This window comes from Dreissena polymorpha, chromosome 10 (assembly GCF_020536995.1).
Source record: "Dreissena polymorpha isolate Duluth1 chromosome 10, UMN_Dpol_1.0, whole genome shotgun sequence".
NCBI lineage: Eukaryota > Metazoa > Mollusca > Bivalvia > Myida > Dreissenidae > Dreissena > Dreissena polymorpha.
The window spans coordinates 65,142,423-65,155,463 of NC_068364.1; the positions used below are offsets into that span (position 1 = coordinate 65,142,423).

General features: G+C 36.5%; 1 protein-coding gene across 4 annotated transcripts in view; it reads left to right on the forward strand.

Annotated features, from left to right (window-relative positions):
• The window catches only part of LOC127848622 (uncharacterized), a 44,361-nt gene that overhangs the window by 10,796 nt on the left and 20,524 nt on the right, over positions 1-13,041 (forward strand). For all 4 annotated transcript variants that reach the window (XR_008034602.1, XR_008034601.1, XR_008034603.1 and 1 more), the window contains exons 4-6: positions 1,800-1,972; positions 9,646-9,757; positions 11,435-11,542. Coding sequence is in view for 1 of the 4 variants with exons in the window: in XM_052381187.1 (XP_052237147.1) it covers positions 1,800-1,972; positions 9,646-9,757; positions 11,435-11,542 (393 nt within the window). In the remaining 3 variants the exon portion in view is untranslated. The remainder of the gene's footprint in view (positions 1-1,799; positions 1,973-9,645; positions 9,758-11,434; positions 11,543-13,041) is intronic.

Below are 13,041 nucleotides of genomic sequence, written 5' to 3' on the forward strand. Positions count from 1 at the left end.
CCATATCAGATGTATGGAAACAATAATTATCTTCACCAATAAGCTCATCTGAGTAAGAAAAAAAGTTGATAGAAAAGCATTTCTTTACCCAGGATTGGAATCTGGAACCTCTGGAAGCAAACGGTAATGCGCTACCACTGCGACCTGCAGCCATAAGTTTTTAAAAGTGAGGCATAAACGCTATCTAAGTACTCAACAACACTTTCTAAGTACTCACTGTATTTTCAAATTACATAATTTAACCGATTTTTAATGATGATTATTCATTAATGAACCAATATTTCTAGGATTTTATAAGTCAGGAGGGTTAGTTAGCTTGTTCAGACACAAAATATAGATTAATTGTTCAATCATTGACAATTATTTGCAAAATACTCATTTTACCTACATGTAACTGTGAACTGTAAAGTCCCTTTAAATACTTTAGAATAGAAATGTTATTTGAAATGCACTCATAATACTTGTTAACAATATTTAAAAAAGTATTGTAATTTTATCTGGACTGAGTTAAAAAATGTTTCTTATTTGTTTAAAAACATGGCTGTCTTTTTTATTGTAAAACATAGCGAACACTACTTGCTCAAAACAGTTAAGTTCCGTGGGATCTCAGGTGAGCACCTTAGGGCCTTTTGTCCCCTTGTTTTGTTGATATTACCAATTGAGGTGAATAAAGTGAAAGTGTTAGGCATGTTGATGCGTTTGATATTTTTTTATCTATAAAACAAGTGATGGTCATTATTGTTTTCAGTTATCTCATATAGCAGAGCCTGATCGTTTGTGAGTGTTCAAACTGTACATGTACTTCCAGTTGTTGTGCTACATGTGTGTTGCTTTACATAAAACCTTTTATGTTCAACCCTATTTTATTGTAAGCTTTTCTGCACTAATTATGCATGCTGTTTTATACAGATATTTATTTGATGCTTGTAGTAACCAAGATTTGTTGCTAATTAATAGTTCCCTTATAGCTATATAGTTGACATATTTGTATGGTAATCTATGCATTTCTGTTCATTTGTTATTGTTTGTTTAGTAGGGTTTTACTGTTGTTTTTTTTTGGGGGGGGTTTACTCTGTTTTTAGAATTGGCGTTGTCCGTCTGTCTATCTATCTGTCAGTCCGTCCATCTGTCACAAATTTTTTGGCTGGGAATATCAATTCAACGAATTTGCTTGTTTTAAGGGATTTCAGTCACAGCAAGGTGACCAGTTGGTTTTCCAGTACTAAGGGCACATATTCTTTTATATGCCAGTAACAAACAATTGCCCTACTTGATTCAGAGGTAGTGGGACAATGGCTGTAGAAAGGATTTAAATCACCATTCACCACAAAAGTGATGAGGCCATGCTGGGGTTCAAACCCGTGGACCCTGGATTTGTAATCCAGCTGTGCTCTACCGACTGAGCTAGCTGGTCGAACTCTATGCATTTCTCACAATTCTTGTTTTTAATCGTAATTAGAAATTGAAAGGGACCTTTAAACAGATTGGGGAACTGACTATTTTCTGACACATACACAGACTTGAATGATGTACTTTTAAATTTGCCAAAATCGATGAGCAACTCCTTATTTAAGCTATAAATATGAATTTGATAGTGGCAATGAATAGAAAAAAAATATGCGAAAGAAATTCTAGAACTTAATAAAACTAGTAGAACCATCAAAACTGCTAAATTAATGATGAACAAAATAAGGCTAAACATTTTATCATTCATCTAACAACATATGAGTACTGGACAATCAAAACAGTTTATATTGCTATAGAAACAAAAGAAGTGTATTTTCTCGTGGCTATTTTAGCTGACGTTTGTTCTGAACTGGAAAGTGGGGCGCAAATACCCAGAAGTGATTCTCTTCTACATTAACGGCTGCTTCTGCCTAGCAACCATTGGCTGGCTCGTGCGTTACATCGTTGGAAAGGACGTGGTGTGTCGAATGGATGGTACTGTCCGGAAAGGAGAGCCGCTGATTGGGTAAGTTGAGGATATGTTGATAAATGCAGGAATAGCTAGACTTACCCTGGCACAACATTTTGTTTAGCTAAATTTGCTTCACAATGGCAAAACTCTTGACATTTTGTCTTTTTTATGGGTTTTTATGATGAAACTCTTGTAGCCAACTATACATTTATTTAGCTAAATGAGTCAAATTGTAGCCATTGGCTAATTTGGCAACTGGAAGATGAAGTACTGGATAGAAACATTTTTTTTCAAAGTAGGTTGACAAAACAGGCAATTATCTTTGTTGGCCCGGTGTTAGAGTTAGGAGCCCAAAACCAAGTATGCATCATCAGTATCTACTTCTTACTTTCACAAAACAAAATCACACCATGATATAAACAATGCTGACATGACTCTATGCATTATGCCATTGTACAAGCCTGAATTTTCATGCCTTTAAAAAAACAAAAAAACTGCAGAAAAATGTTGAAAGGTTTATTAATAGATAGTTGCCAGGCAAGACCACCAATTTTTAGCTCACCTGATTGCTCAGGTGAGCTTTTGTGACTGGTCTTTGTCCGTTGTACATCCATCTGTCCGTCCTTCGTCCGTCCGCATTTGTTCGTAAACACTCTAGAGGCCACATTTATTGTCGGATCTTCAAGAAACTTGGTCAGACGATTTGTCCCAATGATATCTCGGTTTAGTTCGAAACTGGGTCGTGCCGGGTCAATAACTAGGTCACTAGGTCAAAAAAAAAGAAAAAACTTGTAAACACTGTAGAAGTCATATTTAATGCCCAATCTTCATGTAACTTTGTCAAAATGTTTGTCTAAATGATATGTTGGTTGAGTTCAACAGTGGTTCCGGTCCATTGAAAAACAAGACGGCCAGTGGGCGGGGCAGTTTTCCTTATTTGGCTATAGAGAAACCTTGTAAACACTCTAGAAGTCACAATTTTTGCCCAATCATCATGAAAGTTGGTCAAAACATTGGTTTTATTGATATGTCGTACGAGTTCGAAAATGGTCCACATCAGTGAAAAAACATGGCTGCCAGTGGGCGGGGCATTTTTCTCTACATGTATATGTATATAGTGAAAACATGTGAACACTTTAGAAGTCAGATTTTTTGCCCAATTTTCATGAAATTTGGTCAGAACATTTGTTTCCTTGATACGAGAGTTGAGTTGGAAAATGGTTCCGGTCAGTTGAATAACATGGCTGCCGGTGGGGGGAGGGGGGCAGTTTTCTTATATTTATATAGTAAAAAAAGCTTGTGAACACTCTAGAAGTCACATTTTTTGCCCAATCATCATGAAACGTTGTGAAAAGATTGGTTTTTATATATATCTCAGATGAGTTTGCAAATGGTCCCGATGGGTCAATAAACATGGCTGCCAGGGGGGTAAGGCAGTTTTTCTTATGTGACTATATATAGAGAAACCTTGTGATCAAACACTAGAAGTCACATATTTTGCCTAATCATTGTGAAACTTAGTCAATACATTGGTTTTATTGATTTCTTGGACAAGTTGAAAAATGGCTCAGATCGGTGAAACACACTTTTTAGCTCACCTGATTGCTCAGGTGAGGTTTTAGGATTGGTCTTTGTCCGCTGTCCGTCCGTCCACATTTGGTTTGTAAACACTCTAGCATTCACATTTCTCAAGCATTCTTTATTAAAGTTGCTGAAAGATCTCAGTCAAGTTTGATGATGAGGAAAATCACATAATTAATGCCATAATTATTGCCCTTAGATTGTCCAAATTTTCATTATATTACACAAAATCCTTGTAAGCAAAGTTTGATGTTTGGTAAGGGGGGTCAACCCAAAATATAGGTCTTTTTTTTCAAATCTTACAAAAACAAAAACACTCCCTACGCCAGAGTTTTGGTTCAATAATGATGAAACTTGACCAGGATGTTTGTCTGGTCAATATATCGGTCAAGTTTGACATAAGGTAAAGATTGAATGAACCGGCTCCTCTCAGGTGAGTGAACTAGGGCCATCTTGGCCCTCTTGTTTAAATTGACTTGCCCGGGCTTCACTCTGCTCACCCCAGGCGAACAGTTAATCGCTGTCTCTGAGTACATGCATTACACAAAATTTTTGTACTTTTGCCTTAATTCTTTAAAGTAATTACAGAAATATCAAGGACAGGGTCATTCATAAGCTTGAATGTTACTGTAAATCCATTATCATTGGTCAGACACTAATTTTGGTGCATTTTGGTGGGTCTTCGCAACCACGAAATCGAATGTCCAACAAAAGTTCAAATCCCAAGTCTTATATCATACATTATAAAACAAATCCACGAATTTAAGATAAAATGAAAATATCAGATTTCATGAATCCAAAAATTGTAATGCCAACGTAAACAAATGGTTCTACAGTAATAAGAGATCAAGAGGAGCAAAATGTCACATATATATATATATATATATATAGTTCTCATTCTGTCAATGAATGATGAAGGACTCTTAATCCATTTCTTGGTTTGGGCTAAGAAATCTGAAAAAGTGGGCAATTTGCATGATAATTGGACAGTTATCTCAGAGTTAGTAAAAAACATCTTTATTAAAACTAAAATATCAGAAACGTTAGTAGCTAATTCTTGATTTCAGTAGCCATGCATGGGATGTAAATGTCATGGCTTCCAATAAAGGAATTTATTATGCCCCCCTTCGAAGAAGAGGGGGTATATTGCTTTGCACATGTCGGTCGGTCGGTCTGTCGGTCCGTCCACCAGGTGGTTTCCGGACGATAACTCAAGAACGCTTAGGCCTAGGATCATGAAACTTCATAGGTACATTGATCATGACTCACAGATCACCCCTATTGATTTTGAGGTCACTAGGTCAAAGGTCAAGGTCAGTGTGACCCGAAATAGTAAAATGGTTTCCGGATGATAATTCACGAACGCTTATGCCTAGGATCATGAAACTTCATAGGTAGATTGATCATGACTCGCAAATGACCCCTATTGATTTTCAGGTCACTAGATCAAAGGTCAAGGTCACAGTGACCCGAAATAGTAAAATGGTTTCCAGATGATAACTCAAGAACGCTTATGCCTAGGATCATGAAACTTGATAGGTAGATTGACCATGACTCGCAGATGACCCCTATTGATTTTGAGGTCACTAGGTCAAAGGTCAAGGTCACGGTGACCCGAAATATTAAAATGGTTTCCGCATGATAACTCAAGAACGCTTATGCCTAGGATCATGAAACTTGATAGGTACATTGATCATGACTCGCAGATGACCTCTATTGATTTTCAGGTCACAAGGTCAAAGGTCAAGGTCACTGTGACCCGAAATAGTAAAATGGTTTCTGGATGATAACTCAATTACGCTTATGCCTAGGATCATGAAACTTGATTGGTAGTTTGATCATGACTGGCAGATGACCCCTATTGATTTTCAAGTCACTAGGTCAAAGGTCAAGGTCACTGTGACCCGAAATAGTAAAATGGTTTCCGGATGATAACTCAAGAACGCTTATGCCTAGGATCATGAAACTTCATAGGTACATTGATCATGACTGGCAGATGACCCCTATTGATTTTCAGGTCACTAAGTCAAAGGTCAAGGTCACAATGACAAAAAACATATTTACAAAATGGCTGTCACTACAACTGAGAGCCCATATGGGGGGCATGCATGTTTTACAAACAGCCCTAGTTTAAATTGAATTTGAATAATTGTATTATGCAGTTATAATTCTGGTTTTAATATTAAAGTCTATAGGGTGTCAGCATTTTTCATTGTGTGAAGTTACCAAAAGTATAAGATGTCTTAAGGTATTTTTCATGTTTCAGATTAGTACTTAAAAATTTGTTGTGAAGATGCAGAGACGACCTTTATTTAAAATTCTGATCTACGACATGTCTCAGATTCTTTGTTTATCAGCAGTGATTTTCCTGACTATCTTGGTACTGCTACCAGTCAGATTGAGAAAAGTAGCATTTTAACATTTCATCACGCTTCATGACTGAAAACTGCCAAACAAATAAACAAGAAGCAATTCATTAAACAGGGTGCAGGTTCATGTGACTTTGTGGGGTTCACAATTGAATGTTAAAGGGGCCTTTTCACAGATTTTGGCATATTTTGAAGTTTGTCATTAAATGCTTTATATTGATAAATGTAAACATTGGATCTTAAAAGCTCCAGTAAAAAATCAAGAATAAAATTAAAAAAAGGGAAAAAAAGTAGCCGGTACCAGGGCTCGAACCAGTGACCCCCGGAGTCCTGTAGTTAGTCTGAAGTAAAAACGCATTAGCCCTTTGGGCTATTCCGACATGTATACACAGTTTAAGTATTTTATACCTTATATAACCAATCTTCATAGTTTTGTAAATTTAAAAGACAACAACAGAATTCTCCAAATTATTCAATCGTTTCGCGTTGCAACGCTTTATAATTTTTAGGTTTTCATATCGTCAAAAGATACATATAATGGCTATATTGGACTATGGTAAATGTTCGGTCATACTGTTTCCTCACAAATATCATAACTAAAACGAAAATTTGCGAATCTGAAAGAACTTTTTTCAATTTTGTCAATTTACCAAACCGTGAAAAGATCCCTATAATGGATGTATACACATGTGTGTGGTGCTTTTCTTCAAATAACTTAAAAAAAATAAATTCGTAAGAATTTCAACAAGTGCATAAAGGACAGTTTTTTAAGCTGCATATGGCAATGTGAAGTACATCAGAGTTACTTTATTTAACCCTTTCAGCGCTGGAACCGAATTTTAAAGGCCTTTGCAAACAGTTTGGATCCAGATGAGACGCCACAGAACGTGGCGTCTCATCAGGATCCAAACTGTTGCTATTCTGATAGTATTCTTTGAAAAAAATCTAAGAAAATGCTTATTTTAGTAATTCAACAGACAACATTTTAGCAGACTACAAATTTCCCAGCATACAAAGTGTTAATAAGCCTGTGTTCTTGGTCAAACATTCAATGTCTAACGCATTCATGTACATAGTTATGCTGCACACAACGTGAAGTTTTGGCACAGATTTCAGACGTATTCAAGGATTTATTATTAAATCTTAAGATACCAGCATAAACTGCAAGAAGTGTCTTGTATGTGTTATAGATTTTTGCAAATATTTTTCAATAACTTGAGATATGTGCAAAAATAAAGTTCTTAACTGTGTGTTTACATTCTGTCCAGCCTGTGTGTAAACCCCTGTGAACCCCGTTGATTCTGAAAATAATTGTTTAAGCCCTTTGAGAAAGTTTGGATAGTGAAAAGATATAAATGCTTGTTTTGTTGATGTCGGGTGAGACAAAATTTTGTATGATTGTTCCTTATTTTCTTAGTTTAAACTTTGTGTGTTTGTGAAATGCTTGATTTACTTAAGGTTGGGTGAGACAAACTTTTTATGCCCCCGGTTGTGTGGCATATAGCAGTTGAACTGTCCGTCAGTATGTCAGTCTGTCCATCCGTCTGTCCCAAAAAACACTTTAACGTTGGTCATAACTTTTGCAATATTGAAGATAGTAACTTGATATTTGGCATGTATGTGTATCTCATGAAGCTGCACATTTTTGTGGTGGAAGTTCAAGGTCAAGGTCATCCTTCAAGGTCAAAGGTCAATTTTTTTTTTCAAAGCGGCCCAGTATAGGGGGCATTGTGTTTCTGACGAACACATCTCTGGTTTATGAGCATTAATTTGTTTAGGCTTGTTCACTATCTAACAAGTTAATTGTAAAGCATGTACTCGAATAGATTGGTGAGATGACGGGTCTTTATCTCACCATTCTGGGTAACAGACAAATTCCTGTGAAATTTAGAATTTTAGAATCCATTGATTTTAAATTTTGAAAAAGTTGCTTTATTTATAACTTTGTAATTGTTAAAATGACAAAACATAAAATACAAAACATGGATATATCACTTAAATGGATTTTACAACTTCAAACACTTTATTTCAATACTCAAGCTCTATTTCTACACTTCCAAAAGTTTTTTTTGGAAATTTAAGGACTCGATTTTGGGAAAAAAACTTACCATTTGAAATATTACAGAATAACAGGTTTAAAATTATCCAAATGAAACCAGGATTGCCTTATGTACAATATGCACTGTTTTTCTTATGGATGTTTTGCCTATTTGTGCCTATTTGTGCCTATTTGTGCCTATTTGTGCCTGTAGTTCTGGTGAGACAGCCTCCTGTATGGATGTTTTGCCTATTTGTGCCTATTTGTGCCTGTAGTTCTGGTGAGACAGCCTCCTGTATGGATGTTTTGCCTATTTGTGCCTATTTGTGCCTGTAGTTCTGGTGAGACAGCCTCCTGTATGGATGTTTTGCCTATTTGTGCCTATTTGTGCCTGTAGTTCTGGTGAGACAGCCTCCTGTATGGATGTTTTGCCTATTTGTGCCTATTTGTGCCTGTAGTTCTGGTGAGACAGCCTCCTGTATGGATGTTTTGCCTATTTGTGCCTATTTGTGCCTGTAGTTCTGGTGAGACAGCCTCCTGTATGGATGTTTTGCCTATTTGTGCCTATTTGTGCCTGTAGTTCTGGTGAGACAGCCTCCTGTATGGATGTTTTGCCTATTTGTGCCTATTTGTGCCTGTAGTTCTGGTGAGACAGCCTCCTGTATGGATGTTTTGCCTATTTGTGCCTATTTGTGCCTGTAGTTCTGGTGAGACAGCCTCCTGTATGGATGTTTTGCCTATTTGTGCCTATTTGTGCCTGTAGTTCTGGTGAGACAGCCTCCTGTATGGATGTTTTGCCTATTTGTGCCTATTTGTGCCTGTAGTTCTGGTGAGACAGCCTCCTGTATGGATGTTTTGCCTATTTGTGCCTATTTGTGCCTGTAGTTCTGGTGAGACAGCCTCCTGTATGGATGTTTTGCCTATTTGTGCCTATTTGTGCCTGTAGTTCTGGTGAGACAGCCTCCTGTATGGATGTTTTGCCTATTTGTGCCTATTTGTGCCTGTAGTTCTGGTGAGACAGCCTCCTGTATGGATGTTTTGCCTATTTGTGCCTATTTGTGCCTGTAGTTCTGGTGAGACAGCCTCCTGTATGGATGTTTTGCCTATTTGTGCCTATTTGTGCCTGTAGTTCTGGTGAGACAGCCTCCTGTATGGATGTTTTGCCTATTTGTGCCTATTTGTGCCTGTAGTTCTGGTGAGACAGCCTCCTGTATGGATGTTTTGCCTATTTGTGCCTATTTGTGCCTGTAGTTCTGGTGAGACAGCCTCCTGTATGGATGTTTTGCCTATTTGTGCCTATTTGTGCCTGTAGTTCTGGTGAGACAGCCTCCTGTATGGATGTTTTGCCTATTTGTGCCTATTTGTGCCTGTAGTTCTGGTGAGACAGCCTCCTGTATGGATGTTTTGCCTATTTGTGCCTATTTGTGCCTGTAGTTCTGGTGAGACAGCCTCCTGTATGGATGTTTTGCCTATTTGTGCCTATTTGTGCCTGTAGTTCTGGTGAGACAGCCTCCTGTATGGATGTTTTGCCTATTTGTGCCTATTTGTGCCTGTAGTTCTGGTGAGACAGCCTCCTGTATGGATGTTTTGCCTATTTGTGCCTATTTGTGCCTGTAGTTCTGGTGAGACAGCCTCCTGTATGGATGTTTTGCCTATTTGTGCCTATTTGTGCCTGTAGTTCTGGTGAGACAGCCTCCTGTATGGATGTTTTGCCTATTTGTGCCTATTTGTGCCTGTAGTTCTGGTGAGACAGCCTCCTGTACAATCGTGTTCCTGTTTGTGTACTACTTCACCATGGCTGCGGCCACCTGGTATGTCATGTTGGCCATCAGCTGGGACATCAAATTCAAGGTAACCATGGCTACCATTGGTACATTATATACCCAACTAAGCACCCACAAGTTACAGTAACATTTTCCAAAACATTTTCCAAATTGGTATTAAATTTAGTGCCAAACGTCTTAGTCTGTCTATGTTCTGACTGGCTCTGTTGGCACAGTATATACCCATATAAACCTCGGTTTGGGAAAACTGGGCTTAATAAATGTGAGAAAAGTTTTTGCACAGGATAATCAATTGCTGATCTCTGAAAAAGAATATGCAATCCTTCTGTTAAATAAATTAAATCATGGTTCTAAACATTGATTATTAAGTCCACACAAGATTGTAATATTTTAAATTTGTTCATTGGTTCAGAATATTGTATAAAAATCTATTCACAAGCTCTTGTGTGAACTTGCCACCTCCCTTATACATAATAAATGGCAATCAAAACTTGTTAATGGTCCACTATATGTGCCGTTTTCTGAGAAAACTGGGCATAATGCATGTGCGTAAAGTGTAGTCACATATTAGCCTGTGCAATCCGCACAGGCTGATCAGGGACAACACTTCGCTTTTATGACCTTTTTCGTTTAAATGAAGTCTCTTCTCAGCAAAAATCCAATATAGGTGGAAAGTGTCATCTGTGATTAGCCTGTATGGACTGCACAGGCTAATCTGGGACGACACTTAACGCACATGCATTCTGCCCAGTTTTCTCAGAACCCAACATATGGTCATATGGTCACTATATGCTATCTTCTTTTTAAATATGGGTTCGGCTTTATTTGGCTCTCACAGGATGTTTGTGATATTGATTTATTCATGCTCCTTTTTAACAACGTCTGACTGATTGTGCAACTCAATCCTGGCACGAAAACATAAATGATTCTTCTAGATGCCATACTTACAAGCAATTCAAAAGTTTATTAAACACGGAATGATATTTAGACATTGCAATGCCATTTCATTGCAGGCAAGCATTAGCGAAATTTCGTTGTTCGAGCCATAGGTTTCAAATAGAGTTAGGTAGACAATTAGGAATACCAAGACATCTTAGAATATATGCACATTTTCAAGTAGAAAATGAATCTGTAAAAATAGAAAATGAATATCATGTATCTTTTTAATGTTTTAAATATGCTGAAATTAGGCTAAGATATTTGTATAATTGGTATCATGGCAGGAATACTATTTCGAATTTCTTTGATTTGTTAAGAAATAAAAATGAGTTTGTTATAAAAAAAAATAGCCTTTTATGTTAACCAGTTAATACGTTTTTCATATGGAAAGTAATACTTGTCGTTTAAGTATGTTTGTTCGTTGTTTTTTTTCTCCAGTCAAATGATATTGTACAACTGTACATATATACGTAGGGACAACTCTCTGTATTATCTGTATATATATATATATTATGTATACATTATGTATTATGGGCCGGAGGCCTTTGTTTACAATAAACTTACTTTCTTAATCTTACAGTTTAATGAGTGCTATACTAAATTCACTATGTTCTAAGCTATTTATTTAGGTGTGCTATGTTGCGCTCAATATGCCCTATAGATGTGAGCATTTTAATTTGCAATATTACTCTCCTTAAATGCAGAATGTTACAGCTTAATGCTTGCTATGCTACCCTCAATCTGTATATTAAGGCAATATGTTAATGGCAATAGGTTACTAATAGGTTATGTCTTGTCTTGTAAGGCCCTAGGTACGGCAAGGAATGACCTGACCAAGAAGACAGCTTATTTCCACATCATTAGCTGGTGCCTCCCACTTGTTCTCACCATTATATGCCTGTCAACGTCCGTGGTGAGTGTCTTCAATTTATATATTACACCTCTGCAAATGCAGTTAAAGAGGGTATATATGGTATGGTCAGTTTGTCAGACTGACCGCAAAAGTTTGTGGAGCAAACTGCTTTCACATTTCACAAACAATTGATTTTAAATTTAAAATCAACATGAAGTGTAGATGTAAATTGTGTTAAATTTTCACATTCTTGGGGGTATATTAGTTATGTTTTTTTTTTCGAGTTCAAATGAAATAGTTTGTTGGTTTTTCAAATTTCCATCATACATTTCAACTCTTCAAATTTAGGTTAAAAAAAGAGTTTTTAAAGGAACAGTACATGTACATTTTATTTTAATTGACAATATTACTGTAAACAATTTTAATTTGGTAAAGAAAATAAATATAGAACAGATATGTATTGTGCTGAATGAACCCTTTACCACTTAGATACATATTTTCATTCATTTCAAACCCTTAGATACTGATGAGCAGCAAACAGCTTAAAACCTGAACAGACTGCGAGTTACTGCTGTTTGCAAATAGCCATTATCACATTGCCTCTGAGTGGGAAAGGGTTCAATCCTGCCATATGTTGTAAACTGTACTTAGAAAATCTTGACTTTACTGGGTTGGTAAATACCTAAATCTTGTTTCCTTCAATGGAAGTGACTAAAACAACCTTCATGCTCTGTTAAGATTGTATTATACATTGTATATATACTCAGTTACTTAGGAAAAGATCTATAGGGAAACCACAGGGTGTTGCCTTTCTTGACTGGTCAGAAAACAAAATATGTGAAAATTACTTAAAATTTAATATATGTCTGCCAATATTCATCACACTGGCCCAGCTTTCAACTTGTCCATATAAAACTGAATCCTGTTCTTATTTAAAGTCCCCTACTATTGTAAAGATAGGTTAACTGCTGGGCTTTTCATCTGTCAGATTGTCTGTTTGTCTGAATTAATCTGGATGCTGCAGTAACTCAAAATGTACTTCAGCTAGGTTGATGAAATTCGGTTTGTTGATAGAGGGCCATATTGACAAAATGCACAGTATTTGTGTTTTTTCGTCAGACTAAAATTGTGGTTGCTATGGTTACAGAAATAATTGAAAACTAAAATCTGGATTCTGGGATAACTTAAAAAGTACTCAAGTTACATTGTAGGTTGATGAAACATTGCATGTGGATTAAGAGCCGTATTGGAAATATGAACTTTATTTCAGATTATTTTTCAGACAAAACCTGTTGTTGCTATGGTGACTCATGCTATTGTTTCATGAAAAATGAAAACTAGAATCATGATCCTGCAACACCACCAATAAACATTAAGCTTAGCTAAATACTTGAAACTCAGTATAAACTTTCATGAAATATTACCAAGTGATAATCATAGTACTTGTAATACCAAATAAATGTACAATTTTTGTAAACCTTGACCAACAAATGAAAGTTATGGATACTTTCAAATTGGGCATGTCAGATTTATGACTAACAAACATTTGAACCAATCTT